Source organism: Rattus rattus, chromosome 18 (assembly GCF_011064425.1).
Source record: "Rattus rattus isolate New Zealand chromosome 18, Rrattus_CSIRO_v1, whole genome shotgun sequence".
NCBI classification, from domain to species: domain Eukaryota; kingdom Metazoa; phylum Chordata; class Mammalia; order Rodentia; family Muridae; genus Rattus; species Rattus rattus.
This window is the reverse complement of record NC_046171.1, coordinates 2,704,857-2,731,321: the sequence shown is the minus strand read 5'-3', so window position 1 is coordinate 2,731,321 and position 26,465 is coordinate 2,704,857. Positions and strand designations below refer to the sequence as shown.

Genomic DNA, 26,465 nt, shown 5'->3' with positions numbered 1-26,465 from the left:
TTGTTGGCACAGTTCTCCAGTTAAGCTGTAGAGACATGTGAGAACTAGGAGCTTTCAGGCTCAGAACCCGGGGAGCTGGGTGGGAGAAGGAAGAAAATGAAGGCACAGACCATAAATGTAAGTCCCTTGAGTCCTTTGTCAAATCCTTAACTGCCTTGACCGGAAGGCGAGACAAATCGCATATTGATGGTTGCCAGGGGTCTGAGCATGCGTGTTAGCAACATAAGGCTTATACGACCAAGCTCAGCTGACTATATGAACCCTGAGGTGAGGCAGCCAACCGGGCGCTCCTAGTTTTGTAGTGTTTCTTAAGAGGCTGGAAATCATGTACCCTGCCTGAGGAAGAAGGCTATGAGGAACCCAAGGATGGGTTACAGCCACGGAGGCACACCATAGGAACAGGTTGACTGATCCCAGAGTGGAGGTGCCCCAGGCCCAATCTAGCAGAACTTCAAAGCGGGTCTTGAAAGAATCAAGTCAATTCTGCAAGTAAATTAGCTGAGTTACCTTGCTATGGTTGCCAAGACAAAGGACCACAGACCCCAGCTTTGATAGCAGGCGTGTCTTTTCTGGCTCCCCGGGGGTTGAGAGCTTATGATCAAGGTGTCAGCAGGGGCGGGCTCTTCCTACGGCCCCTCCTCCGCAGGAAGAAGGCATCCTTTTCCGGTGACCTTACAGGGCTGTCCCTCTGGATTCCTCGCGTCTCTTACATTTTACCTTAGTCAGCCCCCATAGTATTCCACCTCTACATGACATCACGCCCTGGGATCTTAGAGGTGAGGGGACCGAGTTCAACCAAAGCTCGGCCTGACTGAGCAAAGCTCCATGCTTTTCTAAAGAAGCTAACAAAACGCAGGCACATGTAACACGGAGACTGTGTAACGTGTGTGTTGGTTATTTTTCTCATGGCTATGACAAAATGCCCGATAAAAGCAACTTAAGAGAGAGAGAAGGTTTATTTTCTTGTGCGGCTCCTTGATGCATTTCTTTTTATGAATTAATAATTTTTAGTGGGAAGTTTCTCTTGCCTCAGAGCTTCAGAACTATTTCACTCCATCACAGCAAGGCGGGCTTGGGGGTGTGGCTCCATCATGGCGGAACTCCTCACATGGTGTTCTGAGAGCTCAGGACAGAACTGGAAATGGGCTTAGGACAGAACCAGAAATGGGCTTAATTTTCAAGGCCTGCCCCCTAGCAGCCTACCTCTGCCAGCTAGGTCACTTGTCCCAAAGGTTCTGTGTCCCCCAAAACAATGATATGAGCTTGGGACCAAGCGATCAAACGAGCCTGTGAAGGACATTCCAGACTTAAGACACAGTGTTCCACCTGTGGCCTCGCAGAAGCCCATGGCCACTACACAATGGAAAATGCATTCAGTCTAACTGCAAATGTCCCCATAGTCCTAGGGGTCCCAACACTGTCTAAAAGAGTCCAAAGCACCTACTGAAACTCGAGGTCAATCTGCGGTTCGAAAAACTAAAACAAAACATTCCGTAATGCTACAGACTCAACACTTCCGTTCTAAAGTGGGGGAAATGATCTAGTGAAGAAAAATTGGTCCAAAAAAAGAGAAAAAGAAAAAGAAAAAAAGAAAAAGAAAAAAAAGCCCTAACATTAAATCCGCAATCCCGCAACTCTACTCCTGGCACAAAGGGCACTGGGGGTCATCACTGAGATCCTAACAGGCTTGGGCAGCCCCATTCATAAACACCCACCACTTAAAGCACACATAGGAACTGAGAACGGGGTCCCCGTTGGAGGAATTAGAGAAAGGGTTGAAAGAGCTGAAGGGGCTTGCTACCCCATAAGAACAACAAGGTCAACCAACCAGAGCTTCCAGGGACTAAGCCACTACCCAAAGACTATACATGGACTGACCCAGGGCTCCAACTGCATATGCAGCAGAGAATGTCCTTGTTGGGGCACCAATGAAAGGAGAAGCTCTTGGTCCTGCCATGGTTGGACCCCAAGTATAAGGGAACGTGGGGGGGCAGCAGGAAGTGGGGGTGGATAGGGATGGGAACACCCTTATAGAAGAAGGGGAGGGGGAGAGGATAGGGAGCTTATGGACAGGAGGCTGGGAAAGGGAATAACATTTGAAATGTAAATGAAGAAATATCCAATAAAAAAGAAAGAAAGAGGGGGCTGGAGAGATGGCTCAGTGGTTAAGAGCACTGACTGCTCTTCCAAAGGTCCTGAGTTCAAATCCCAGCAACCACATGGTGGCTCACAACCATCTGTAATGAGATCTGATGCCCTCTTCTGGTGTGTCTGAACAGCTACAGTGTACTCATATATAATAAATAAATAAATCTTAAAGAGAGAAAGAAAGAAGGAAGGAAAGAAAGCACACAAAGGCTTTCCCTTGGCCCACTCCACTCACTGTCTGCAGCGCCCCTTGGCAGACATTTCACATCACTAACATCTCCATGGCAACGTAGGAGATTCTCTTTTACCAGTTCACTCATGAGCCCCCTGGGGCCCTCACTTCAAGGACTCTTGCCCAGTCTCGCTGGCTTTCCTCTGGACACGTGGAGCGAGGGAGCTTCCACAGTCCTGTGACTATTACATGCTGCACTTTATAAAAGCAGTGATTGATCTGCCGTTAGATCATGTCCCTTGGACCACTGCTATCGCAACCCCACCCCTGACCCCTCAGTGCCTGCACAGCTGACCCTTCGGACTGTTTCCTGCATGGCTGTTTGACCAGCAGGCCCTGGTAAGTCTCTTCTGTTGACCCCTCTCTTTACAATGACTCTTCTTTCTAAGGAGAATCTTTCAAGTGAGTTTGCAATTTTACACCCTGTAGCACTTGAAGGGTGGGATTTTGCCTGTCCTTGGGTCAGCTTTTCTATTGTTCCATTGCCCAGTGGGAGAGGTTTTCTTGGAGCAGCACTAAACTCCTAGATAATTAGATGCTCCTCCCTCCTACCCCCCAGCCTTGCTTCAGATACAAATTTAAATAATTATCGCATTCCCTTCCTTACCAAACTTCATGTTGTTCTTATCTTTTTGCTTTGCCTTTCACTCCAGATCTTCACCATACGTTTGGGTAATGTTTGGGTAAAAGCATCAAGTAACAACCGTAGCACAGCCTGAATGTTACCCTGTCTTGAAATTTCCTCCATCAAAGGAAATTAGTTCACACTTTTGTATTCGGGTTCACGAGATTGTTTGGGACACGGGCAGAATGAGTCCAAATTCTTTGGCAGAATTTGAACACGAATGGCCTCTAGCTTAAGGTTTCTTCTCATCTCAACTCTTAAGAGCATGTCTGCTACTGTCGTTTCTATCTATATGCTGGGATTCTAGACTCTAGCCAGGACATCCCATTAATGTCTGCCTGTGGCCTTCTAGGATTTGTCTGACCTCATCTACAAACCCCTCTACATTGTTCTCAGACAAGTGAACAAGGCTGGGACCCACAGGGTCAGGTTTGGTCATAAAACACCTCTCCATACTAAGTCTTTTGTATTAGTTAATTTTTCCTCCTGCATTGGTAAAATATTGACAGAAGGAACTCTGAGAGTAAATGTTCTTTTTGGCTCACAGTTTGAGAAAGAGTTCACAGCCCACGATAACAAAGAAGGCAGGCACGCATGGCAGGGTGGCTCCCTGGACCTGAGTGTGTGACAGAGCTCTTCCTATGGCATCCAGACCAGAATAAAAGGTGGTATGGCCTCACACCCTCTCCTAGCAGCTTACCTCTACATCATGTTGGCTTCATTCCTTATATGTTCTGCAACTCCCAAAACCAGATGTTGATTAAATGTTCAAACATTTGAGCCTGGGCAGGGGTCAGGGGGTGGGGCATTTCAGATTCAAACCATGACATGTAACACAAATATCAAAGAAATCACATCTAACAACCATTAGAAAAGCTGCTGGGTAGAAACAAATTCAGAAAGGGAAAAACAGACAAGGGAATGGCAAGAACAAAAAAGATCCCCAGCAAGAAAAGGGGTGAGAAACATGAGAGAATCTAGAAATACAAGAACGATGCATCCAAAATGGAATATTTGCCGTGTAGTTTTACTAGATACAGCAGAGGTGACTGGTTTATTCAAAGCCAGTGTGATGTTAACCGTTTAAGCCACCAAGAGTAAAGGGCTGGAGAAAGTTGAAGGGTTTCTGTGGCTTCTGAGATAATATCAGATGGTGTCACATAACCAGAGAACTGGGAGGAAGGAAGAGAAAAAGTCCCATTTATGAATACTTAGAGAGATTTTGGTCAGCTTTTTAATAAACTTGATTGGCGGTATAAAGACAAAAATCCCAGAAACTCAAAACACTGTAAGGAAGATAAATTGGAAGAAAGAAAGAAAGAAAGAAAGAAAGGAAGAAAGAAAGAAACAAAGAAAGAAACAAAGAAAGAAAGAAACAAACAAAGAAAGAAAAGAAACAAAGAAAGGAAGAAACAAAGAAAGGAAGAAACAAAGAAAAGAAAAGAAACAAAGAAAGAAACGAAGACTATCACCATGGGGAAAACATTAAGAAAATTCCTCAGGTAGCTGAGAAACCATAAGGTAAATGGCTGACATTTTTCTCAAGCAATGGAAACCTGAAGCGATGGAACCAGAGATTTAAAGGGCTGGGCCAAGTCAGAGCACTACACCCTGTGAAAACATCCCTCAAAATTGTTTTTAGGTGTACAGAAGAAGTTGCTGTTTGAAAATCTGTCCTCCAAAGAACGTCACTGGGGGATCCAGGCTGAAGTTTCTCCCTATTGCTCCTCAGAGCTCTTCTCCCACCTCTCAGACTGGGTTGGCTCAGTTATCTGCTTGGCTCTCTCTGTTAGCTTTCAACATACAGCTTGATCGAGTCTCTACGGTTTTCTTACCTGGCTTGTATATGGTGGGTAGCCAGACTGACCCAGGGCTTTCTCAGAGGCCCTAATGCAAGGACAAAGGGAATTTCAGCTCTGTGTCCGTGTCCTGTGTCTGTGTGTAGGAGTGGATTTAGCAAGGCTGGTCTATAGCTGGAGCCAACATCTCATAAGAGTTAAGCTTGCAGCTTCTGGGGACCCAGCTCTTCCGCCTGGGTTGTGATTATCAGTCCTGAGACAACTATGTCTGGGGTATCCTGAGTTGTCTTTGCCTACATTATCTGACTTGGCTCTCGGCTGACCTGGGCCCCCCTCCCCATCAATAGCATATATGATCCTATATGTATTAATTAACTTGCTTGGCATACATCATTAGTTTAGGCAAGGTCTCCTGGCCCCAGCTATTGCTTTTGTTGTTTCTCTCTTGTCTTTATGGTCCTCTCACTTGATCACCTTGCTATTCAGGACCCGTATCCCTATGGGTTCAGACCAGTGCGTTTGTGACTTGCTATGTTGCTGCGACAAAACACCTGGTGAACGCAGTTTAAAGAAGGCAGAGTTTACTTGGCTTATGGTTTCAGGCCTTGTCTATGAAGAGCTGTCCTCCCATGGCGTGAGTCCTAAAACCAATGCTCGGTATTAAAGGAGTTCATGAATCCCGGTTGGATTTGGGAGTTTTGGATGACTCAAACACAAGTTCCACTTCCTCCTGCTCACAGGTAAGGCATGTCTCCTCAGAAGATCAGTCACCTGTCCCTTATTGTTCTGCAGTAGCCTTTTAGGTGAAAGGTGTTTGACAATCCCTGTAACTCTAGCAAGGGGTTCCTCCCTCTCCAGAGAGCTGTACAGTCCTATCTTTGGACTATCTTGAAGGATGTTTGTGGAGTAGATAATCTTGGGAGGTAGATAAGATGTCTCTCCCAGAGCAAAGGAACCTTATGGGCAGGGTTCCTTCCTATAACACAACGCATTATACATGGAAGATGGGAAAGGGCTAAGGAATGTGTACCTCTGAGCCTGTCCTGTCATCATAAGGTGGTGGTTTTAGGACCAAGGGAACATTCCAAGTATTGTGCTATTTATGCTGTTTGCTTCACAATAAGGATCAAACCCTTTTCTCTAGCTTAGGTGCTTACAAGACTCAGATAACACAGACACTAGCTCGCTGACTTGTGGGCTTGCAAGTAGCATAAAATCTTGGCCCTTCTCAGACTGAATGGACTCATACCACCCCCACCAGGGTTCAAGTGTGTCCTTGCAAGCTCCCTACAAACTCAGATGAGCTTCATACCCCTCCCAGCACATGAGTAGAATGTAATAGCTTTGCCTAACTGAATCTGCTGCGTAGAAAAGTCCTGCTTGGCATTAAGCTCTGAGAAAAGGGGTTAAAACAAACCACATCCCATTCCTTCCCTGTCCACAATCTGACTGATGGCTGTCAAAACCTTCCAGGAAACTCCATGGCTGGCACTTGCCCGATTGATTCCTTCCTCCTTAGCTTGTTTCCCACCAGGATCCAAAGAAATAAATAGTTCAACACGTGGCCCCTTTCCACCTCCACAGAGTCAAGGATGTTTTCTTAAGTTAGCATTATCATTCTCTGATGTTAAAATTGACCCTGCACACATGGTCCAAAGCCACAACTTGACTTGAGCACTAGTTCCTGCTCTGGCCCTTGGCCCTTGGCTCAACACTGAAGAGAAGTCCAGGATTTTATGGGGGTTGGGGTTCTCTGGATTCATTGTTCTGCACCAGAAGGACTCATAGACCAAGCAAAGGCACAATCCCCATAGTATGGTGAGCACCAGGGGAAGAAGAGGTTAACAGCTCTCTTCTGGAGCCAAGGGAAGAGCCAAGCTCTCTTCTGGAGCCAAAGGGCCTGGAAGTGAACACCAGACCATTAGCTATGAGATACTCAGAGTCCTTCCCTGCCCCAGGGTTATGGTCTTATGTGCCAGAGTGGAGACTTAAGTTAGGGGCCCAAGTTGGAACATGAGCCCTGCTCTCAACTCACTTCTGCCTTGAGGGTAAGGATGCCTGGTCATCACCAGGACCCACAGAGCACTGGATTTCTACTCTGCCTGTTAGGTGGAGTACACGTGGCCCTAACACCACCTCAGTGGCTCCCAGGTGTAAGGTTGCCACAGGCAAGGCAGAACTCTGGCCCTTTCCATTTTCCCCCTCTTTCTCCTTCTCTTCCTTCTTCCCTCCTTCCCTCTCCCATGCTTCCCTCCTCCCCTCCTTCCCTCTTCTGTCTTCCACTCCTTGGTGCTGGGATTGAATCTAAGGCCATCCATGTACTAGGCAAGCAGGCTACCACTGCTCATACCCCTGGCCTACATTTTATGTTTTATTTTGAGCCAAGCTCTCAACAAATTGCTTGGTTTGTCCTTGAACTCACTCTCTAGCCCATGCAGGACTTGGGCTCATGATCCCCCTGCCTTGACTTCCAGAATAACAGTGACTACTGACCTGGACCATTAGGCCTGCCCCTTTCCATCATTTTTGTCTCGGTGACTCCTCCCCTCTCCTTGTCATATAGCACAGCTTGAGATGATCAATTCCCATGCCAACCACAAGGAACATCTCAGGGGAGTCGCTCGCCTCTGGGTGCCCGCTCTCTACACCGGAAGCATCTTCAGTTCTAGGAGATTTTTTTTTTTTTTGGTTTTTGGTTTTTTTTTTTCGGAGCTGGGGGCTGAACCCAGGGCCTTGCCCTTCCTAGGCAAGCGCCCTCCCACTGAGCTAAATCCCCAACCCCAGTTCTAGGAGATTTAACCAGTCTCAAATAACAGACAACTTTTGGTGATCCATGTGCATTGAACATTGAACAGGGTCCAAGGGCTGCAAGTCACTAAGTTTCCTAGGACAGCCTTGAACTCACGATCCCCCTGCCTCAGCCTCCCGACTAGCTGTGATTGCAGGTTTGAACCACCAGGCTGGGTTATTGTGGGTTGAGTTTGTCCTCCACGCCCCAGATCCACAAGCTGAAGCCCAAGCCCCGTCCCTACAAGCTGCCTGCATCCAGGACCAGTGTCTCCTTCTCCTTCACTGTGTGGCTGTTTCCAATGCAATTTAATCGCAAAACTTTTCCCCGTGCCGTAAGCAGTCTCCCACATGCAATTGTGCTAACAAAGATGTCAAGAAGACCTGACAGGTTCTTGGCCTTTGATTAAGAGCAAATGTCTAAGTCTGGGCTCATTCCGCCACGGGGCTCGTTTGACCAGCCCCCGTTGATGGTGTTGGTCTTGGTTTTTTTTTTTTTTTTTGGTTTTTTTTTTGGAGCTGGGGATCGAACCCAGGGCCTTGCGCTTCCTAGGCAAGCACTCTACCACTGAGCTAAATCCCCAACCCCTGGTCTTGGTTTTTAAAGTCTGCGATTTCTGCACATGCTGATTGATGGCAAGCTAACTCCCTGGTTCTGAATCATAAGCCTTGATTGGAGCAGGAGCCAAAAAAGCTGAGGGGCCACGAGTACAGGGCAGAGCTCTGTCCACAAAGGATGGGTGGGCCCCAGGATCGATCCGACTGCAGAGATTAATGACCGGGTGACGTGGCGATTGCACAACACACTATTAACTTTCACCGTTAATAGCTTAAACAGCGCCCCGTGGTACTAACTGCTGTTCAAAATCGGCATCCCTGAGGAGGTGGCCTGTGTACACAGCCATACCTCTCTGCACTCAGGGGTGCGTCCCTGAATATGCCAGCCAGAGGAGCTCCACCTTCGGAAACTCAATATGATGATTCACAGTGTTTGAAAGTCATGGATTTTCTTTTAAATGTATGGGAGGTGGGACAGTGTGCTTTAATTAAGCAGACAGTACAGCAGTGGTCCCAGCAGGATGGAAGTTACATCAACAACGTGAGGAGAGCTGATTTATACCCCTCCGACAAGACAATGAGCCCAAAGAGCAATTTTGCAGAGATGGAATTTTAAAATAGCATCAATGTGTGTGTTTGTACGGTAACGAGCATAGGCACAAAGCACCCTAGGGGTCCATATGTGTTAAGGAAAGTTCAGCTGGGGCTGGAAAGCCAGGTAGGTCATAAAGGGAGCTGCTGCTCTTGCAGAAGATCCAAATCCAATCCCTAGGATCCATAGGAGTGAGTGCATAACTGCCTGTTAACTCTAGCTGCCTCCTCAGGCCCCTATACACAAGTAACACGCGCGAGTCACACTCGCAAGTCACACACACACCATTTAGAAAGAGAAGCAAAAGTGTTCATATTGCATGCATAATTTAGAAAAAAAGTGTATTGTTCGCGGCTTGCACTAAATTTAAAAAACTATCCAGGGTGTACGTACACACAAATAAAATCATTTAGAAAAAGGGGGGGGGAAGCATTTATATTACTCGTGGCTTGCACTAAAATCCAAAAGCTGTCCAGCATATATTCATCCCTCCCTCAGACGGGATACTGGCCTGTGGCGAGGCATTAATGGCGTCAGTGAATGCTGCTTGTAAGTGGGATGGGAAGTTCAAAAGCAAAATCCAAGCACTGTTTCTTGGGAGTGAAGAACCTCTCGTCAGTCATGGAAGGAAGGTACCACTTTTACTACTGACGCCCACAGCAGGCAGATCAGGTAAAGCAGGACAAAGCCAGTGCATCACAGCTGAGCAGATGAGGGTCTGTATGGAGCGTGTAGTATCCTAAGGAGTCGCATCCAAGGCCCTTGGCTACTCAGCTTGCAGTGCGATTGCCCTTTGGAGGTGCGATGGGTCTTAAGTTAGTTTCAGCTTCCTTTTCTGCACGGGCTTAACAATCTGGAAGGAACCCCTGAATGTTCACCCCGCTCACCACACATCTGTACTACCAAATCAGACTCTTCAGCTGATTGAACGTAGCAAGCAAAGGGATGCGCTGGCCTGGTGGCGGTGGCACCTGCCGTTCCCATCCCAGCACTCGGGAGGCAGAGGCAGGTAGATCTCTGAGTTCAAATCCAGCCTGGTCTACGGAGCCAGTCAGGGCTACATGGAGAAACCCTGTCCCCAAAATCAAGACCAAACAAAAGAATTCCCATCTGTCTTTAGTCCCCTTGATCTGCCAGGTACGCTGGCCATGTGACTGGCCAAATCTGCTCGTCTCAGGGAGTGCCCTTGCCAAAGGAAGACACAGTCCTTCAGAGTGTGCTGAGTTCCCGTAAAAATCCCAGCATGCCGTGCTTTACGCTCTAGAAACATTGACTTTACTTAACACAAAGTCTGAGAGTGGGGGATGGAGCGGTCGAGTCAGCAGCTCAGGGGTATCTATCTGGGCCCTAGCTCTGGGCTCTTCTTATCAGACAATGGCTGCCTGCAACATATCGCAGCCACAGGCCAACCTTGGAGGGCTGTCCAGGAAGCCAGAGGACACTCATTGTTCCTTCAACCAGAAGAAAGATTCCTAAGTTCCCTCCCCATAGCCTTCCTGCAGAAGCCCCCTTGGATGAGGACCACCTCTAGCTGGAAGGGTTTGGGAAGGGAGTACGTTCCCTCATTCTCCATGAGCGACAGCTCTGTGAGGAAGAAAGGGGGAGGCATGGGAGGCGAGTACCAGGAACAGACCAGCTGCAAGATGCCATGGGACACCCCCTTCTAGCCACTGAGGAATTGCTAGGAGAAGATAGCACGAGGCCTTCCTGCTAGCCAGATCCCAGAGGACACTGGGCCTGTCACTTCATGTGTGGCTCAGCAAAACGTGGGACATAGGGGCAGGATGTAGACCCTCAGGTCTTTGTCCCAAGACTGTGGCCTGAGGAAGCAATATAGATTCCCAACCTGAGGCGTATGGGATCCTACCAAACACAGTTTGCCTCTCACCAACGGCAGGAGCTGTGGTGGGTTGAATGAGAATATCCCCCCCTTTGGGGTATTTGAACTCTTGGTTTCTTGTAGGAGTCTTCTTGTTTGGGGAGGCTTAGGATGTGGGTGCAGCCTTGCTGAATGAAGTGCGTCAGTTGAAATTAAAAGTCTTAATACCACTTCCAGTTTGCTCTGTTTTTTCCTTGCACCGTGGGAGCTCCTGACACCATGCCTGCAGCTTGTACCTATGCCTCTCTGCTATGATGGCCTTTGGAAGTATAAGTAAAAGTATACACTTTTCCTTCTGTCAATTGCCTTATGCATGCAGCAACAACGACAAAGAAAAGTAATGGTTAACTTGACGGGATTTAGAATCGTCACGGAAACAAATCTCGGGGTAGGGCCATGAAGAAGTTTCTAGATTAGGTTAACTGATGTGGGGAAGACCTATCATGGTGGTGTGAATATGCTTGGCCCATGGGAAGTGGCACTACTAGGAAGTGTGGCCTTGTTGGAGGAGGTTTGTCCTTGTTGGAGGAAGTGTGGCTTTGTTGGAGGAAGTGTGTCACCGTTGCAGGCAGGCTTTGAGGGTTCCTAGGGCCCAAGTGCAGAAGGGTCTGCCTTCTCCTGGCAGCTTTCAGATCAAGATGTAGAACTCTTGGCTCCTTCTCAGGACCATGTCAGCCTATGTGCGGCCCTACTTCCTGCCATGATGGTAATGGGCTGAACCTCTGAAACTGTAAGCCAGCCCCACTTAAATGCTGTCCCACGTAACGCAGTGGTTCTTAGCAGCAATAAAACCAAAACTAACTCTCCAGGCTAGTCCTAGACTGAATGAAAAGAAGAAAGCAGGGTGGGCGGCCACACACAGCTCTCGCTGCTTCCTGACTGTAGCTGCAATGTGACCCCCTCAGCACTGTGCTTTCCCCACAGGGATGAACTGTGTCCCCAGAAACTGCAAGCCGAAACAAGCATCTCCTTCCTTCGGTGGCTTTTTCTTGGGTATTTTCTTAAGGCCATGAGATAAATAAAGTAGACCGTATGATTAAATAGCCTCCAGACCTACTGGAGAGGCAAGGGGTATCCCTCTGACCCTTGCAGCACATGGGCATGGCACAGAGTACGAAATTGCAGAGCACAGGGGCCGTCGAGTGCCAGGATCCATGAGCTCTGCTTCTGAGTATGCACAGACCCATTTTCTTGCCTTCGTTTCTTAAACGATGTGGTGACACCGCTGTTTAGATCTGTGCTTCCACTGTTGCTGGTATTTTGAGTTTCAACCATGTAGTAGGACAATGTTGGTTCTGTGCAGGTTACCACACCCCTTCACACAGAGGGTATTGAGGTCACAGACTTTGTCATCCTTGGAAGTTCCTACAGCCTGTCTCCCAGGGACACCGAGGGACATGTGTGTACACTTGTTATGGGAGGAGAGGCTCCTTCTGTCCCAGGTGCTTCCCTTTATGGGGGATTAGCTCCTGGGTGCTCTCATTTCTCTTCAACTCATTTGACTAATACAAAAAGAGAGGGACCCAAGGGTCCAAGCCTCCTTTCTTCCTGCTGAGAACCATGCACATAAGCACCTAGCAGTCATATGGCAAGAGGGATCCAGACACCCAGCCCTGGCACGGGGCTGGCTGACCCCAAGAGGCCCCTTTCCTCACCCTTTGAAAGCTCTTAGAGCGATAGCATCTGTGATTCCCACTGTGATTCCCATCTGAATGATACTCCCCATCTACTGTGGTCATACCAAGCTGGCTGTGTGGACGGCAGCTCCAGACGGCCCTATGGTCCCTTTACTTGGGCTGCATTAGAACTAAGGTAAAGAGGAGACCTTGAACCTCTGCATCCTTGGCTTTTATTCTATTTTTCCAGTTCATTCGTTTGCCACGGCCAGGTTTAATGCGTGACCTCCCATACCCTCTTTTTATGATTAACTCATTCAGACGTGTGTGACTCTGGGCTCGAATCCTAAGCTGGTTTCTGTTAGGGGCAGTTAAGGCATTGGTAGGGCTGTCCTGGAGGGAGTGAGGCTATTGCAAAGGAGCACCCATATCCTTTCATTCGGTTATCAGATTGAAACATACACCCCCAGGAAATTACAAGTCCCCAGGGTCCTCATATTGGGGAAGGAAAGGTAGAAGCACGGTCCCAGCAAAGGGAGGAACTTGTCTCTGTGGAAGAGATTTACAGACCACCTTACCCGGGAGACTGGAGCCGAGCCTGGGTGGTGGATAGAACCTTGTTTGACCAGATCGCTTAGCTGTGCATACTCCTTGCCCTATGTTTAAGCTTAAACTCCGAGTCAGGACCCCAGAGGCGGAGCAGGAATGGAAGGCCACTGGACCTCCTTGTTCCCTTCCCAGTGTGGCCACACTAAATGAATCTCTTTTTTTTTTTTCTGCCTTTCATCATTGTGTCTTTAATGGTCCTCCTGCAGACAACAGCTCTAGCATCATTGGAAGATGGGTCTCAGCTCTTGGTCCGTCCGTCCTCCCCGGATGTCTGAGGACAGTTGGTACCACAGCTTTTAGCCTATGAGGCTCCCCGGCATGACTCTGAGACCTCTGCCCTTGCTCTCAGCACCAGTGACAGCCAGCAGAACAGCATCGGCTATAGGACATACCACCCCCCCAGCTACCCACTGCCACCTCCTCCTGGAGCAGCAGGATGGGAGGGTGAAGCCCCGAGCCCACCCTCAGCTCCATTTAAGGGTTGATCCATGACAAGGAGTCAGTGACCAAAACACTGCCCTTGGATCATCAGAGAAAAGAAGGTGGTTTGTATTTTTTTTTTTTAAAGGAACGAAGAACACAGAATAGCATTCATATCTTTTAATAATCAGGCCGAATTTGAGGATTAAAAGTCCGAGAGGTTGAACTGTGTCACCAGGCCAGATCCAGCCACCGAACAGGTGTGTATGAAGCAGGTGGGCCAGGTGGCTCCAGGGTCCAGGTTTGGGGGAGGGGGTGCCGAGTCTTGATGTAACCAGTTCTCTCGGATGGACCTTAGAAGGGACATTCTTCTAAAGAGAGAAAAACAGACAAAGGGCTAGTGAGAGACCAGACAGACTCCATCTTGGGTCCAGGCTCCGTCTGAGAGAACCTGACCTAAGGTTGAACTCACGTTAACCAACAGGCCTGAACCTAGCACTGGTTTCCAGGTCACTCCCTGACAACCAGTGCTGATCGAGAGGGAAGCAGAAGTTAAGTTTATGGTTTGGCTCCCAGCACGAGCTAATCATTTGAAAGGGCAACAAATTCCCCCATGAGATGTGTGCCAGGCTGGAAACCCCTTTGCTCGTTTGCTTTCCTCTATAAATACTTGCTTGAAACTGGGCTCGGGGCTTCACCCTCCCATCCCGCTGCATCCATGATGGCGGCCGGCCTGAGCATGAACTTAAATAAAGACCCTAGTGCGATTGCATAGGAATTGGCTCCTTGGTGGCCTCTCAGTGTTTCGTACAAGGGTACTCGTGAGAATAAGCATTGTCTTGCTCTTTAAGCAATCGCAGAAAGCTTTGGCTCAAAGTAGCAATGGGAAAATTCTCTGCAAAGCACAGACTCTCGGGACTGGGGAAATGGCTCCGTGGGCCAAGTACCTGCCTTGCAAGCTTTGGGGACCTGAGTTCAATCTCTGGCTCCACCCAAGAAGTTGTACTGTGGAGATGAAGACGGGAGAGCCCCTATCTACTCATCCCAGTGAATGACCCAGAAAGGAAGGTGGGTGGCTCCCGAGTAATGGGACATGATGTTGACATCTGGCCCTCTCACACATGCATACACGTGTGCACACGCATCTGCATACATGCATACACTTACACACACGCACGCAGAGAGTGGCTTCCCTTGCCAACCCCTCACTGCTCCAGTGAGCATCCCCATGACTGGATTCGGACAAATAGCCAAGTAAAAAGGAGCCCCTTCCTGGCCAGTCTCTCAGCACTGACCTTTCACCCCCAGACCCAGATTTAGCTATGTCGCAGGCATCCAGGGACCACCAACCAGTGATACCGACTGGCCCCACAGTCTCATGTGGGTCTTTCTACTAACTCCTCCTCCCCGACGACGCTGACAGATGACCGTACCTTCTTGCTGGCTCTCAATGACCAGAGGTTGGAAGCACCATGGGATCCCCCGGATACTGTCATCGAAACAGCAACCCTTTTCCTTGCACTGCTGGGCGGTGACACCGGGGAAGCCACAATTTTTTCTGTCCCGGGGCATCACGGCACATGCTTCTAAAGTGAGGACAAAAGGCAGAAGTGAGTCATGGGCTAGGTTCCTGAGGTTGTCACACTGCTTCCATCTCTGAGGGAACAGGACACCGCCCGCTGGGAGCCAGGTTTGAATACGCAGGGGGATACAGTCCTCGTTTGTAGATGCAAAGACACTGGGGCAGTTGAAGGGCTCGGGCTTCCACAGCTGCCTCTGCTGGGTGATGAACTGTTTGCTCCTTAGTTTCCGCACTTGGTCAGTAAACTGGCCTAATAAATAACTACTTACTGAGCAGTGCATATGGTGGAGGTACTGACGTGGCAAAAGCCAAGGACACTGTGCCAAGCGACAAGAAACGGAGGCGAAAACAGAGGTCTTGCAGCCCTCTTCCTTTTCTTCCAGGAAGCTGATGAGCATTCCCAGAGGTTGTGTTTTTGTTTCAGATATGACAGACAGCCAAGTCAAAGGGGACCCCTTGTCAGACTTTTCAGGCTTGACTCTCCACCCCTTGCACCTGAACTCAGAGGCTAACAGACCCATGAGGGACATGAGCCACGCGTGGTACAATCATCCCACTGTGTGGAACTTATGCTTGCGGCTGGCAGGAGCCCTGGAGACGGGCTGAGGACTTCAAGACTGAGGGGAGAAAAGAGCTCCCTTTAGAGGAGGCTGAGCCTTTACAATGGTGTCCCAAGAACGTATCAGGGTCAGAGGCCTGGGCGGGGGTTGATCAGGGGCTGCCCCCAGAGCTCTTTCCTGACATGAGGATCACCTAAAATGTTATTGAAGAATGGAATCTTATCTTTCAAGATAAGATCAGGACCTGTCTGTCATCCGCTTGCTGGTGGCCTCGGAGGGGGTGCTGGCCTCTAAGCTGTGACTCCATTAGAAAGCTAAGGTGACCACTGGCCACAACACGGGACAGTCAGGGGTCATAAGGAGCCCTTTAAGCCATGGAGAATCAGCAGCCAAGAGAGGAAGGGATGTTTCTGCCGTCCTGTGGCCTCCGACTCCGTTTCCAAGCAGGACTTAAAAGATCTCTGTCCTGGGGTTGGGGATTTAGCTCAGTGGTAGAGCACTTGCCTAGCAAGCGCAAGGCCCTGGGTTGGTCCCCAGCTCAAAAAAAAAAAAAGAAAAGAAAAAAAAAAAAAAAAGATCTCTGTCCTGCCTGTTCATTGCTGGTCACTTGAGGAAATTCTTGAAAGCAAGTTCCCTTCAGGGCATTCTGTAGGATATGTCTATCTATTTACAGATAAAGCTGTATGGAAAAAAGGTCAAAGACACCATGTGACCCAGAAACAAGGGTTGAGCCCCGTTCCAGGGAATGGGGCAGAGGAAAGCAAGAGAGGCTGCATGGTGGCAGGGACTGGGGGATAAGGAGAGACTGGAGAGAGCACAGAGCAGCTGGTGGATGTACCCCTTTCCCTTCCCCTTCGATTCCAAAACCATTCATTTCTCCATCAGCTTCCCAGACTGGCTCATGTCCTCTGTCACAGGCTGGAGCGGAGGGGCCTAGGCAGGTACATGGTTCCTCCAACCTCCCTGCTCCCCCCCCCACTACCTCCTCCCACTCAAGGGGCCTTGAAGATGCTGGAAGGTATTAGCTTCTCTGATGCACCTTAGCTTGGACACGTCCCTGTTCCTGCTTCCTCAACACTGTATCTGAGAGCCAAGCTCTTCACAGCCGGGAAGAGCACAGCTCACGCACAGCCACTGCCTCGAGCCTTTTGTTGATGCCCACGAGGCAGCTGAGACAAGGTCATAGGTCACAAGACCCTCCACCCCAAGGAGGGATGATGGCTAGGCAGATAACATAGGGCTCCAGAAGGGGTTTGGTTCCCAGAACTGGGCGCACCCTAAGGATCCAAGGACCCAGGATCTAGAGACATCTCTTGAAGGCCCAGTCCCAGCTCAAGTACTTGGGCAGGGCTGCCTGCCAGGGAGAGGATGGCTGGATGTCACATCTGCAGATGAGGCTCTAAGATCAGTGTAGCATTTGCATCAACAAGGGAAGATAGAGCCCAGATGTAGAAGCTTCATTCTCCCTGTCCCTCAGAAGTCCTAGGGCCCCGCCTGCTGCTCCAGCCATCCAAGTTCTTGTGTTCTTATAAACAGGGCAATGGCCTTCAAGGGCCCAGCCTACTGTCTGCATAGAGAAAATTTGGAAGTAAGCACCAGGTCACAATAGCCTCTGGGGACCAGTGTCTGTCAGCCGTGGCCAGCAGGAAACAAGAGGGTTTGTCTTACCTTCCTGGTTCTGGGCAAGGCTGCTGAGAGCCAGCATGAGGACCATGGCGAGGACACAGATCACCTTGTGCTCCATGGCAGCTTCCAGGGAAGACCACGAGTGATGGATGAGCTTCCGAGTTCTTGACTTTATACCACAGGTCTATTTGATTAGAGCGTGAGAGCATTTGCCAAAGGAGGGGTCCACGCTGAGTAAGATTGCAAGGTGTTTCTGGGGTGCAGTCACGGACTGAGAGTGTGCTGATATGGAAGGCTAGTCCCTCTTGTAAGATACACGGGTAGCGTGGGTATCTCCCCTGACATGACCTTGATCTGGTGCCGAGTGGTATTAGTAAAACCCTCCAGGCTGGGTTAACGATGTTTGCTCAAAGATGATTCATACCAAGAGGCCACAGAAAGGGCAGGTTGCATCAACAATGTTCAACACGTGATCCAAAGCTGGTGACCCCCCATCTGCTGGCCCTGTCCTTCCAAAGTGGGCACATGCGTGACGTCATCTACTTGGAGGATCTGGGTCACCTGGTGGCGGGAAGTGCGTGGCTCGACAAGATAACAGGGAAAATAATGGGTCCCCTGATGGTGCGTTCCTCTCCTCTGCTGGGATGAATCTGTCAGATGTATCTTTCCAGCATCTGCTCCATCCTGACACATGCCTGTGTGACCAAGGCTCTCTTCCGTCCCTTACTGAGGAGACATACTCAATGGGAGTCTGCCCCACTGACAACTTGGGGCCCTGAAAACCTGCAAGAGCTCAGAGTCCTCATCAAGGTCCGCACATGCATCTTGACCAGCCTACCTAAGTGATTCCTTCTTTATTTTTCTATTCGAGATGAGACCAGACATGTTCTGGGTGCCATAGACTATTACCCTATTTGCAGTGGGGGCCTTTTAGAAAGAAAGGGAAAGGGGTTGGGGATTTAGCTCAGTGGTAGAGCGCTTGCTAGGCCCTGGGTTCGGTCCTCAGTTCTGGAAAAAAAAGAAAAGAAAAGAATGGGAAAGGGAGAAAGGAAGGAAAACCAATCGTGCATAAGAGCTAAGTGGAAAACAGACACAGCAGGCTCGCCCTGCCTGGCACCTGCTGCTCCCTGTCCTCCAGCCTCTGCCTCAATGTCCCCAAAAGGCATTCTGCCTCCTGGGTCATAGTCTCCTAGAGGATGCCTACACCCAGGGCTCTGACTCACCCTCCACCTCTGCCTTCGTTATTGATCTGGTGATCTACGCAGCCATTCTGTATCTCTGCTCATTGTTTATAACCCTCATCTGGACTGGAAGGTTCGTGAGAGCAGAAACTTTGTTTTATTCTGGGAGCGGCCCAGCTCTAAGACCACAGCTTCAATGGGCGTCAACAGTAGCTATGAACACATGAATGAATGAATGAATGAATGAATGAATGAATGAAAATGAATGAATGAACGAACAAATGAATGAACAAATGAATGAATGAAAATGAATGAATGAAAATGAATGAATGAATGAAAATGATGAATGAATGAAAATGAATGAATGAAAAGAATGAATGCATGAAAATAAATAAATGAATGAATGAATGAACGAATCACAGCAGAAGTGCTTTTCCTTTGGTGATAGATTAAGCATCCTGCATGCCAGTCTGGAAGAGAGCCTTACTTAAGTAAACCCCAGAGGCCCTGGAGGGGAGAACATGGATCAGAGCACAAGAATCACCCACCCTCTTTTCCCCTCGATTCCTGCTTAAGCAGGATCATAGGAGAGGGCCTGGGGGGCAGAAGTGGGGGGGCTTCTGAGAGAGGGCTGAGTTCATCACGCGCAAGGGATGCGAGGCTTCTTGGTTCACCGTGAGAGGGCTTAGAAAGCAGGGTGGAAACTGTGTGACAGGAGAAATAGGAGGTGGGGCTTGGGAGCACAGCCCACTGGTTCAACTGGCTTGTGGTTTATGTAGACCCCAGATAAACATCCCCACACATGGGGAAGCAAGAAGGGCTCTGCTAGCTGCTTGTGCTAGGAAGAGGGAGAGAGGGAGAAGAGGCTCCTAGGTGCTCCTTAACAAAAGAAAGGGGGAAAGCTTGAAGTATACAGAAATCTCACTCGTGTATAATATCGCTTACTCCGCACGCAGAACGTATTGAGTCCCTTGCCTAGACAGGGAGGAACAGACCACAAGGAGACATCTTTGGAACACAGTCAAATGAAGAGAGTCCGTGTAAGATCAGATACTCAAACATGTCAGATACTGCCCCCACTCTAGAACAGCACCCAGACCAAAGGCATGCAAACACAGACGGAAGGGAAGGGTGCAGCCTCAGCACACTGCCTCCCAGAGGAAGGAGGGAATGGAAACATGGGAAGGACATAGAAGCCCTCCATGCTTCTGCCTGGCTGTGATTTGCTGAAGAAGGCCGGCGAGAGCCAGCGCCATTCGCTGGGGTGGATCTGGGGGATACCTGCTGAACCACCCCCTGCATAGAGACTTGGGTCATTTTTTGTTTTGTTTTTTTTTCAAGTCTGGCTTCTTTTGAGAACAGCTAGTGGGGATCCCTAAGCATCTGGATCCCCCTTGAGGTAGACACTGGAGTGGCTGAAGCTGATCTTGCAGGGACAGCAGGTTAGGGTTCCGTTTGTCCAGAGCACAGTCAGCTCCGTGACTTCCAATGGAAGACAACAGTGGACCTGATAAATAAAAACCAGAGCCTCCAGGGACTAAGCCACTAACCCAAAGACTGTACATGGACTGACCCCGGGCTCCAACCGCATAGGTAGCAATGAATAGCCTAGTAAGAGCACCAGTGGAAGGGGAAGCCCTTGGTCCTGCCAAAACTGAACCCCCAGTGAACGGGATTGTTGTGGGGAGGGCGGTAATGGGGGAGGATGGGGAGGGGAACACCCTTACAGAAGGGGAGGGGGAGGGGCTAGGGGAATGTAGGCCTGGAAACCGGGAAAGGGAATAACAATTGAAATGTAAATAAGAAATGCCCAATTTAATAAAGATGGAGGAAAAAACCCAAGATAAAAAGGATGGACAAAATCAAAAAAAAAAAAAAAAAAAAAAAACAACCCAACAACAACCAGGCTTTTAACATGGCGGTGGGACCCAGGGGAGAATGCAGGGCTGACTGACGTACCACCCGGGGTCAGGGAACCTGTGCAGTATCTCGCCAGCTCTGGGGTTGCGTTTTCCTACTTGAAAAAAAATGGAGAGTAGTCAGGTGGAGATGCAAACCACTGTCTCCACTATATAAACATCATGGACACTCAAGCCCCTAGAAGCTTGTGACCCAGGTACCCACTATGGGGTACGTGTCCAAAGGGAAAGGAAGTCAGTATGCGAATGGGGCACTGCATGCTGCGCGCGCTGAAGTGAGGAGGAGGTGAGACTCAGAGCCACAGGCGGGGGTGTCAGAGTGAGTGCGAACTAGGATTCGCACACCCCCAGAAACCTTGCCACCCCTGCCAGAGGTGGAGCGCCCTTCCTCTAGGAAGGTCTCCAGACAACCACACCCTGAAACGATCTCGTCATCGCGCTCCGTGAAAGGACTCCGTGGATGCAGACGCACGGACCCTGCACCGCCTGGCTTATCTGTGAAACGGTGAAAAGGCTGAACTCAGGGAGCAGAGCGTGGGATGGTGGTTTGGATGGCCAGGAGAGCATATGGAATGGAGGTCATGTTGCTCAGAGCGAGAGGAAATTAAGTTTGAGAGCTCTTTGGGGCAGTACCGTGACTAGTGTTTTAAAAGACTCAATGCGATTCCTAGGTTTATCAACTTGGCTTGGCGCAGTGGGATGGTCTCAGTGGGTAAAGGTGCCAGTCACCAAACCTGACGTGACGACCTAAGTTCCAGCTCCTGAACCCACCTGGTGGAAGGAGAGAACTGGCTCCTGCAAGCTGTCCTTTGAGCTACACAGGCACCGTGACACATGTGCATGAGCACACACACACACACACACACACACACACGAACACAATTCAAAGTAAATAGACTAATGTGTGGATGAACAGTAGGGCTTACCTGGCTCATGAGGTACACATTTTGTTTTCTAATTTTTCGAGGCAGCAGTGTAGAGGGCGCAAGGTCCTTGTGCCCCACAGATAAATGCTCGGGAAACCCAAGAATGCTAAGCACCCAGGCTTGTCTGTTTAACTGAAGGGATGTATACCCATTTCCACTTGGAAAGCGGGGAATAGGTATAGTTAATAACCTGGCGATCCGTGTTATCTGTAGGGTCAGGCCTCACCCGAATCCCCTCCACCCCCCGGCCCCAGGCCTCACCCGAATCCCCACATCCCAAACCTCACCTGAATCCCCCCCCAGGACTTACCTGAATCCCCCCCCCCAGCCTCACCTGATTCCCCCCTGGGCCTCACCCAAATTACGCCCCCATTCAAGATCTTCCCTACAATTTTATTTTATTTTATTTTATTTTTCTTTCCTTTTTTTCGGAGCTGGAGACCAAACCCAGGGCCTTGCACTTGCTAGGCAAGCGCTCTACCACTGAGCTAAATCCCCAACCCCTACAATTTTATTTTGAACATTGTTTCTCAATCAATGGAACCCATTCTTATGGAGGAGGTCAAAGGAGATTTGCGGAAGACTTGTACTTTGCAAAGAGTTTTGATGTGCTCATCCCGTAAGCGTTCTTGTGACTATTGTCACAGGGAAACTTTTTTCCAAAATAGTACTGTGCTTAAATACGTCAAAAATAAACTCCCTGGGGGTGAGACTCTAAAAGTTTGAAACAACGCCAGCTAACTAAGCCTCGTTGAACTGGATTTTCTTCTTGCCCTACACTGACCAGTCATTACTCTGCCGGCCCTGGTGTTTGCAGAGACCCCCACCCAGCAGGGTCTACACTTGTAGCATACCCTGGCCTTGAACTTGTGATCCTTCCGACTCACCCTCTCAAGCGCCACCAGGTCTAACTGTACACACATGTTTCAAAGGATTGTATTATATATCATAAATTATATGGTTTTTACTTCTGAACTTTAAAATTAATTAACAAACTAAGATTTATATATAAAGAGGAGATGTCTTGGGTTGGGGATTTAGCTCAGTGGTAGAGCACTTGCCTAGCAAGCGCAAGACCCTGGTTTCAGTCCTCAGCTCCAGAAGAAAAAAAAAAGGAGATGTCTTAGTAAGGGACCTACAGCAGCTTTCAGAGGTCTTGAGCCTCCCATTGGAGCTGATTTGGATCCAGAGTTCCCCAAATACAATAAAGGGCCCTGGAGCAAGGCTGTGAGGCCATTCTCAGGTGTCTCTCCTGCACTGTACTAAAGCCTCGACCTCCGGCAGCTGACGCTGCGCCCTCATTTGGAAATGGGTCTTTGCAGATGATGGCGTTCGTGTGGAGACAGGGTAGGTGTGATGTTTCCATATAAAACAAGAAACCGGGGCGCAGACACATCCTCAGACTTCGTTGGGACAGCTACAGGAACCAGGGCAGTCTGGAGGCTGGCGAAGAAAGACAGGAGGTCCGTCTGAGGCCATGAGTACTAGTTCTGAGCAGACCCAGACCCTCAGAAGCACAGGCTGAGCCAGGTCTCCTGAGAGCAGATGTGGACTACAGGTGACGCGGGCCTCGCCGTGTGGGCATCGCGAGTTCGCATCCTCCTGTGTTGGAGCCATCACTTGCAGATCGTTAAAGACCATCATCATACATGAAGAATTATACCACACTGTTCCCTCCAAAGGAACTGGGCCCCGAAGTTTTAAACAACCTGAGAGAAAAGGAAAAGACCGAGCTGAGGCGTTAAGCATGACCGGTATAAGAAGGCAGGGTCCGTGGACCGCTCTGGGTTCTGCGTCCCAATTAACCCCTGCGAGAGAAGACTTAACTTCCATCATTGAAAAGGTGGTATTCAACAAGCGCCATTCAATAGTTTTGCTCTCCCCAGATCAAAGTGGGAGAAGTCGCCCTCCTCTCCTGGCAGGTGAGTCAGAGGGTAAGATATGGGGCTAGTGTTTGACTTTGTAGGGGCTCCTTGGGGCCCACACCCCACTGATGTGCTTGCACTGAAACCATTTCCGCACACCTTCCCTGAAGTCAAACATGGACCTGTCATGCAGATAATGGGTGCTGTGGAATGGAGCCACCCATTCCCGCCCAGTGAGTCCTCCTTGCTCCACCCCATCAATCCTAGAGCCTCACTCCACACTGGCCAATGAGGGGACCGAAGATATCTGTGCCTATCAGTGGTAACATGGAGACCTCTAAATCGCAAGCCTTGTCCTCTTCCCCCATGCTCCTCTGCCTCCCATATCACCAGCCATCATCCAGACAAGCAAGACACGAATCAAAGCCCCCAAACGGATGTAAGTCCTGACCATGAGCTTTTAAGAAGGAGGCGTCGTCTCTGGGGCGTCAGAGCTGGTCCAGCCTGACCATGCATGAGTGTGTCCCAAAGAGGACACTGTGGTTGTGATGTGTTCTAATGGGAGGTTTGGAGGGTTCCTCTGTAGCTTTCTATGACACATTTGGTCTTTTTCTATTTTTCTACGAAGTGAGAATCATGAAAAGAGAAATTTCCAAAATCGTGAGAGGAAGAGAGTTAGTTTCTGAGGCCAGACCTCCAGAGACTTGGCTGTTCCTTCTACAATCTACACTAAAGTTGGTGTTAGGAGGGGCTTGATTACACCAAATAGAGCAGGGGAAATGGACGTATATTACACTGAGGACTTTGGGCTCCAACCAGCAACTGATAGCAGCAAAATGACTGGGTAGGGGATCATCAGAAAAATAGAAGGTCTGACTGCCCAGTGGAATCTAACTGGTCTGCATAAGACACTCCAAACGACCTCAGCTAAAATCAGCTCTCCCAAGACAGACCCTACAGAGATGAGACCACAAAACACACATTGACAAAATAAAAATAAGTCAAATAGCCCAGACTGTAGTGGGATCAAATCAGAAATTACCACCAAAGAACCGGAGGAGGAGGGGGCTTTAAACAGGTGGAAACTAAGCACTCCATTTCTAAACAACCTATGAAGTAAAAAGGGTGTTTCCAAAGGAACTTTTAAAAAAACCCACAGAACTAAATGAAAATGAAAACAATTCATTTTAGAAGTTGTAGGGCTTAGCTGAAGCAGGCGTGAGATCATGTGACAGCATTAATGTACACTAGAAAGGAGGACAGTAGCAACCAATAACAAACTGATATACTGATAAATGATCAATAGGGCCAGGCATGGTAGTGCAGACCTCTAATCCTAGCACTTGGAAGGCAGTGGCAGCCAGATCTCTGTTACTTTGAGGCCAATCTGATCTACAGAGTGAGTTCCAGGACAGCCAGAGCTATAAAATGAGACTCTATCTTTAAAAAAATATATAATAATAACAACAACAATAACAATAGATCAATAATATTGAGAAGCCTATATTAAAACTGACAATATTTAAAGATAAGACACCAACAATAATACCACAAACATAGCAACAGACATTACTACAGACCCAACAGCCATCAAAGGGATCAGAAAAAATAAAAGACTTGTTTTGCTCATGATATAGTCATCAAAAAAGGCACAGACCAATTCTTCAAAAATTACAAACTGCCAAATTCAATTAAGATAAAAATTTGCTCCCTGTGATCCTCAGAAAATTTAAATTCCTAGTTGGATGTCTAGGTCCAGTTTTTGAAAATTAACACTAATTTCACACGATTTCTCTGGGAAACAAGAGAATGGTGAATACTTGTTAACTCGTTTATGAGATCATTTTCATCCAATTACCCACCTAGGCCAGACAAAACCAACACACACAAGTAAAGCAACAGAACAGCGACAGTCATAAACTTAGACACAAACCTCTTCAATAAAAGGAACCTAAGTCAACAATGTATATTTAAAAAACTATATGTGAAGTCAATTAGGATTTCTTCTAATTTATGCAAGGTTGCTATAACTCTAAAAATGACCATATTGACTTAAGTAGGAAAACCAACTAACTTTAACTTGACTTTAAAAATCTCCTAGATCGTAGCTATGGAAGCCAATGACCTCACCTTGAGAAAGAGCATCCACAAAATGTCTGCTGTGATGTCATATTTACTGGCAAAAGACTGGATGCTTTCATCCTAAGATTGAGAATAAACAGGGGGTGCTTATACCTATGCAGTATAGTGGTAGAGACAGTAGTTATGTAAGTAAAAGAAATATACACACGAGAATAAATACATTCGTCCGCAGATGTCATGACCACACCCATATAAGGTCTCCAGGAGGTAAGGGTACAGCTCCAGCGTAGAGTACCACATAATTAGTATGTGCCCTCGAGGTCCTGGGTTTGATCTCTAGAACCAAAAATAAGATCAAATTCCACGAAATCTAAAAAGAGCTAAAGATGAGAGTTTAGCCAGGTCACAAAAGCCAACTAAACTGCTCTTCTACACAGTGCCAGAGAATGTGCAGAAACATTCAAGACACAAAAAGAAAAACATGAACTATAGACAAGACCTGCTGCGAAACAAAAATAACAAAACAATAACAAAACAAACAAAAAACCAAGGCTCTGGACAGGAGAGACATCAGCTCTCCCCAGATGGATTCAGTTCCTGTGGGGTTTGGGTAGCCATGAATAAGCTTATTTTGGGATCTACTTGGAGAGATGCTGGCCACAGAAGAGCCAAAACAATCTTAAAAATAGAAGGCATGGGAAGAGGTCTTGATGGTTAGGTTGGCTGCTGTTGGTGGGGTCTGTACTGGGGCCAGTGCAGCAGTAGTGGATGGGCAGACTCGTGGGTCAATAAGGAACAGCTGAGGACTCAGAACAGACCTCACACATATGCTCGGGACAAAGGAATAGATATCCGCTAGAGGAGACATTGCTGGTGGAGCAAGGGGAGTGTGGGCTGTGGCCCTGGGGGAATTGGGGGGTGCAGTGGGGCAGGTGTTTCAGTTACACCTCACACCTCAAAAAAAAAAAAGAGCACAATATATTTCATAGAACTACATATTTTTTAAAAAAGCAAACTTTTAAGATAAGCACAGGCAGTCTTCCAAGACTAAAATCATGCAGGACCTCAAACTAAGTGACATGCTCTCCAGCTTTTCACCGTGGACTTGAGAACTGATGAGAAACTCCAGCAACTAGACCTCACCACTCAACTTAGCATCATCAACCTAACATAATCTGGAATCAGTGGGAGAGTGTCTAGATCACGTGGTTATACCTGTGTTTGTTTGGATTGTGTTGAGGTGGGAAGATCTGCCCACTATGGGCGGGACCATCCCCTAGGTAGCTGATCCTGAACTGTGTAAGTACAGAGATGGGACTGAGCATAAGTAAGCATATCCCTGCCCTTGATTACGTGTTGTGACTAGCTGCTTCCAGTTTCTGTCTTCTGATCTTCCCAACAATAATGGACTGTAGCCTAGAATTATCGGATGGAACAAACCCCTTTTTCTGGCTTCAGA

General features: G+C 48.4%; 1 protein-coding gene across 1 annotated transcript; it reads right to left on the bottom strand.

Annotated features, from left to right (window-relative positions):
- Window positions 1–13,430: 13,430 nt before the first annotated feature.
- Tff1 (trefoil factor 1) lies at window positions 13,431–17,167 on the bottom strand. The gene is made up of 3 exons (XM_032889147.1): window positions 17,076–17,167; window positions 14,699–14,851; window positions 13,431–13,636 (listed from the first exon to the last, which is right to left on the bottom strand). Exons 1-3 carry the CDS (start codon window positions 17,149–17,151, stop codon window positions 13,620–13,622), a joined length of 246 nt encoding a protein of 81 aa, XP_032745038.1. The 5' UTR covers window positions 17,152–17,167; the 3' UTR covers window positions 13,431–13,619.
- Between the last annotated feature and the right edge of the window lie 9,298 nt (window positions 17,168–26,465).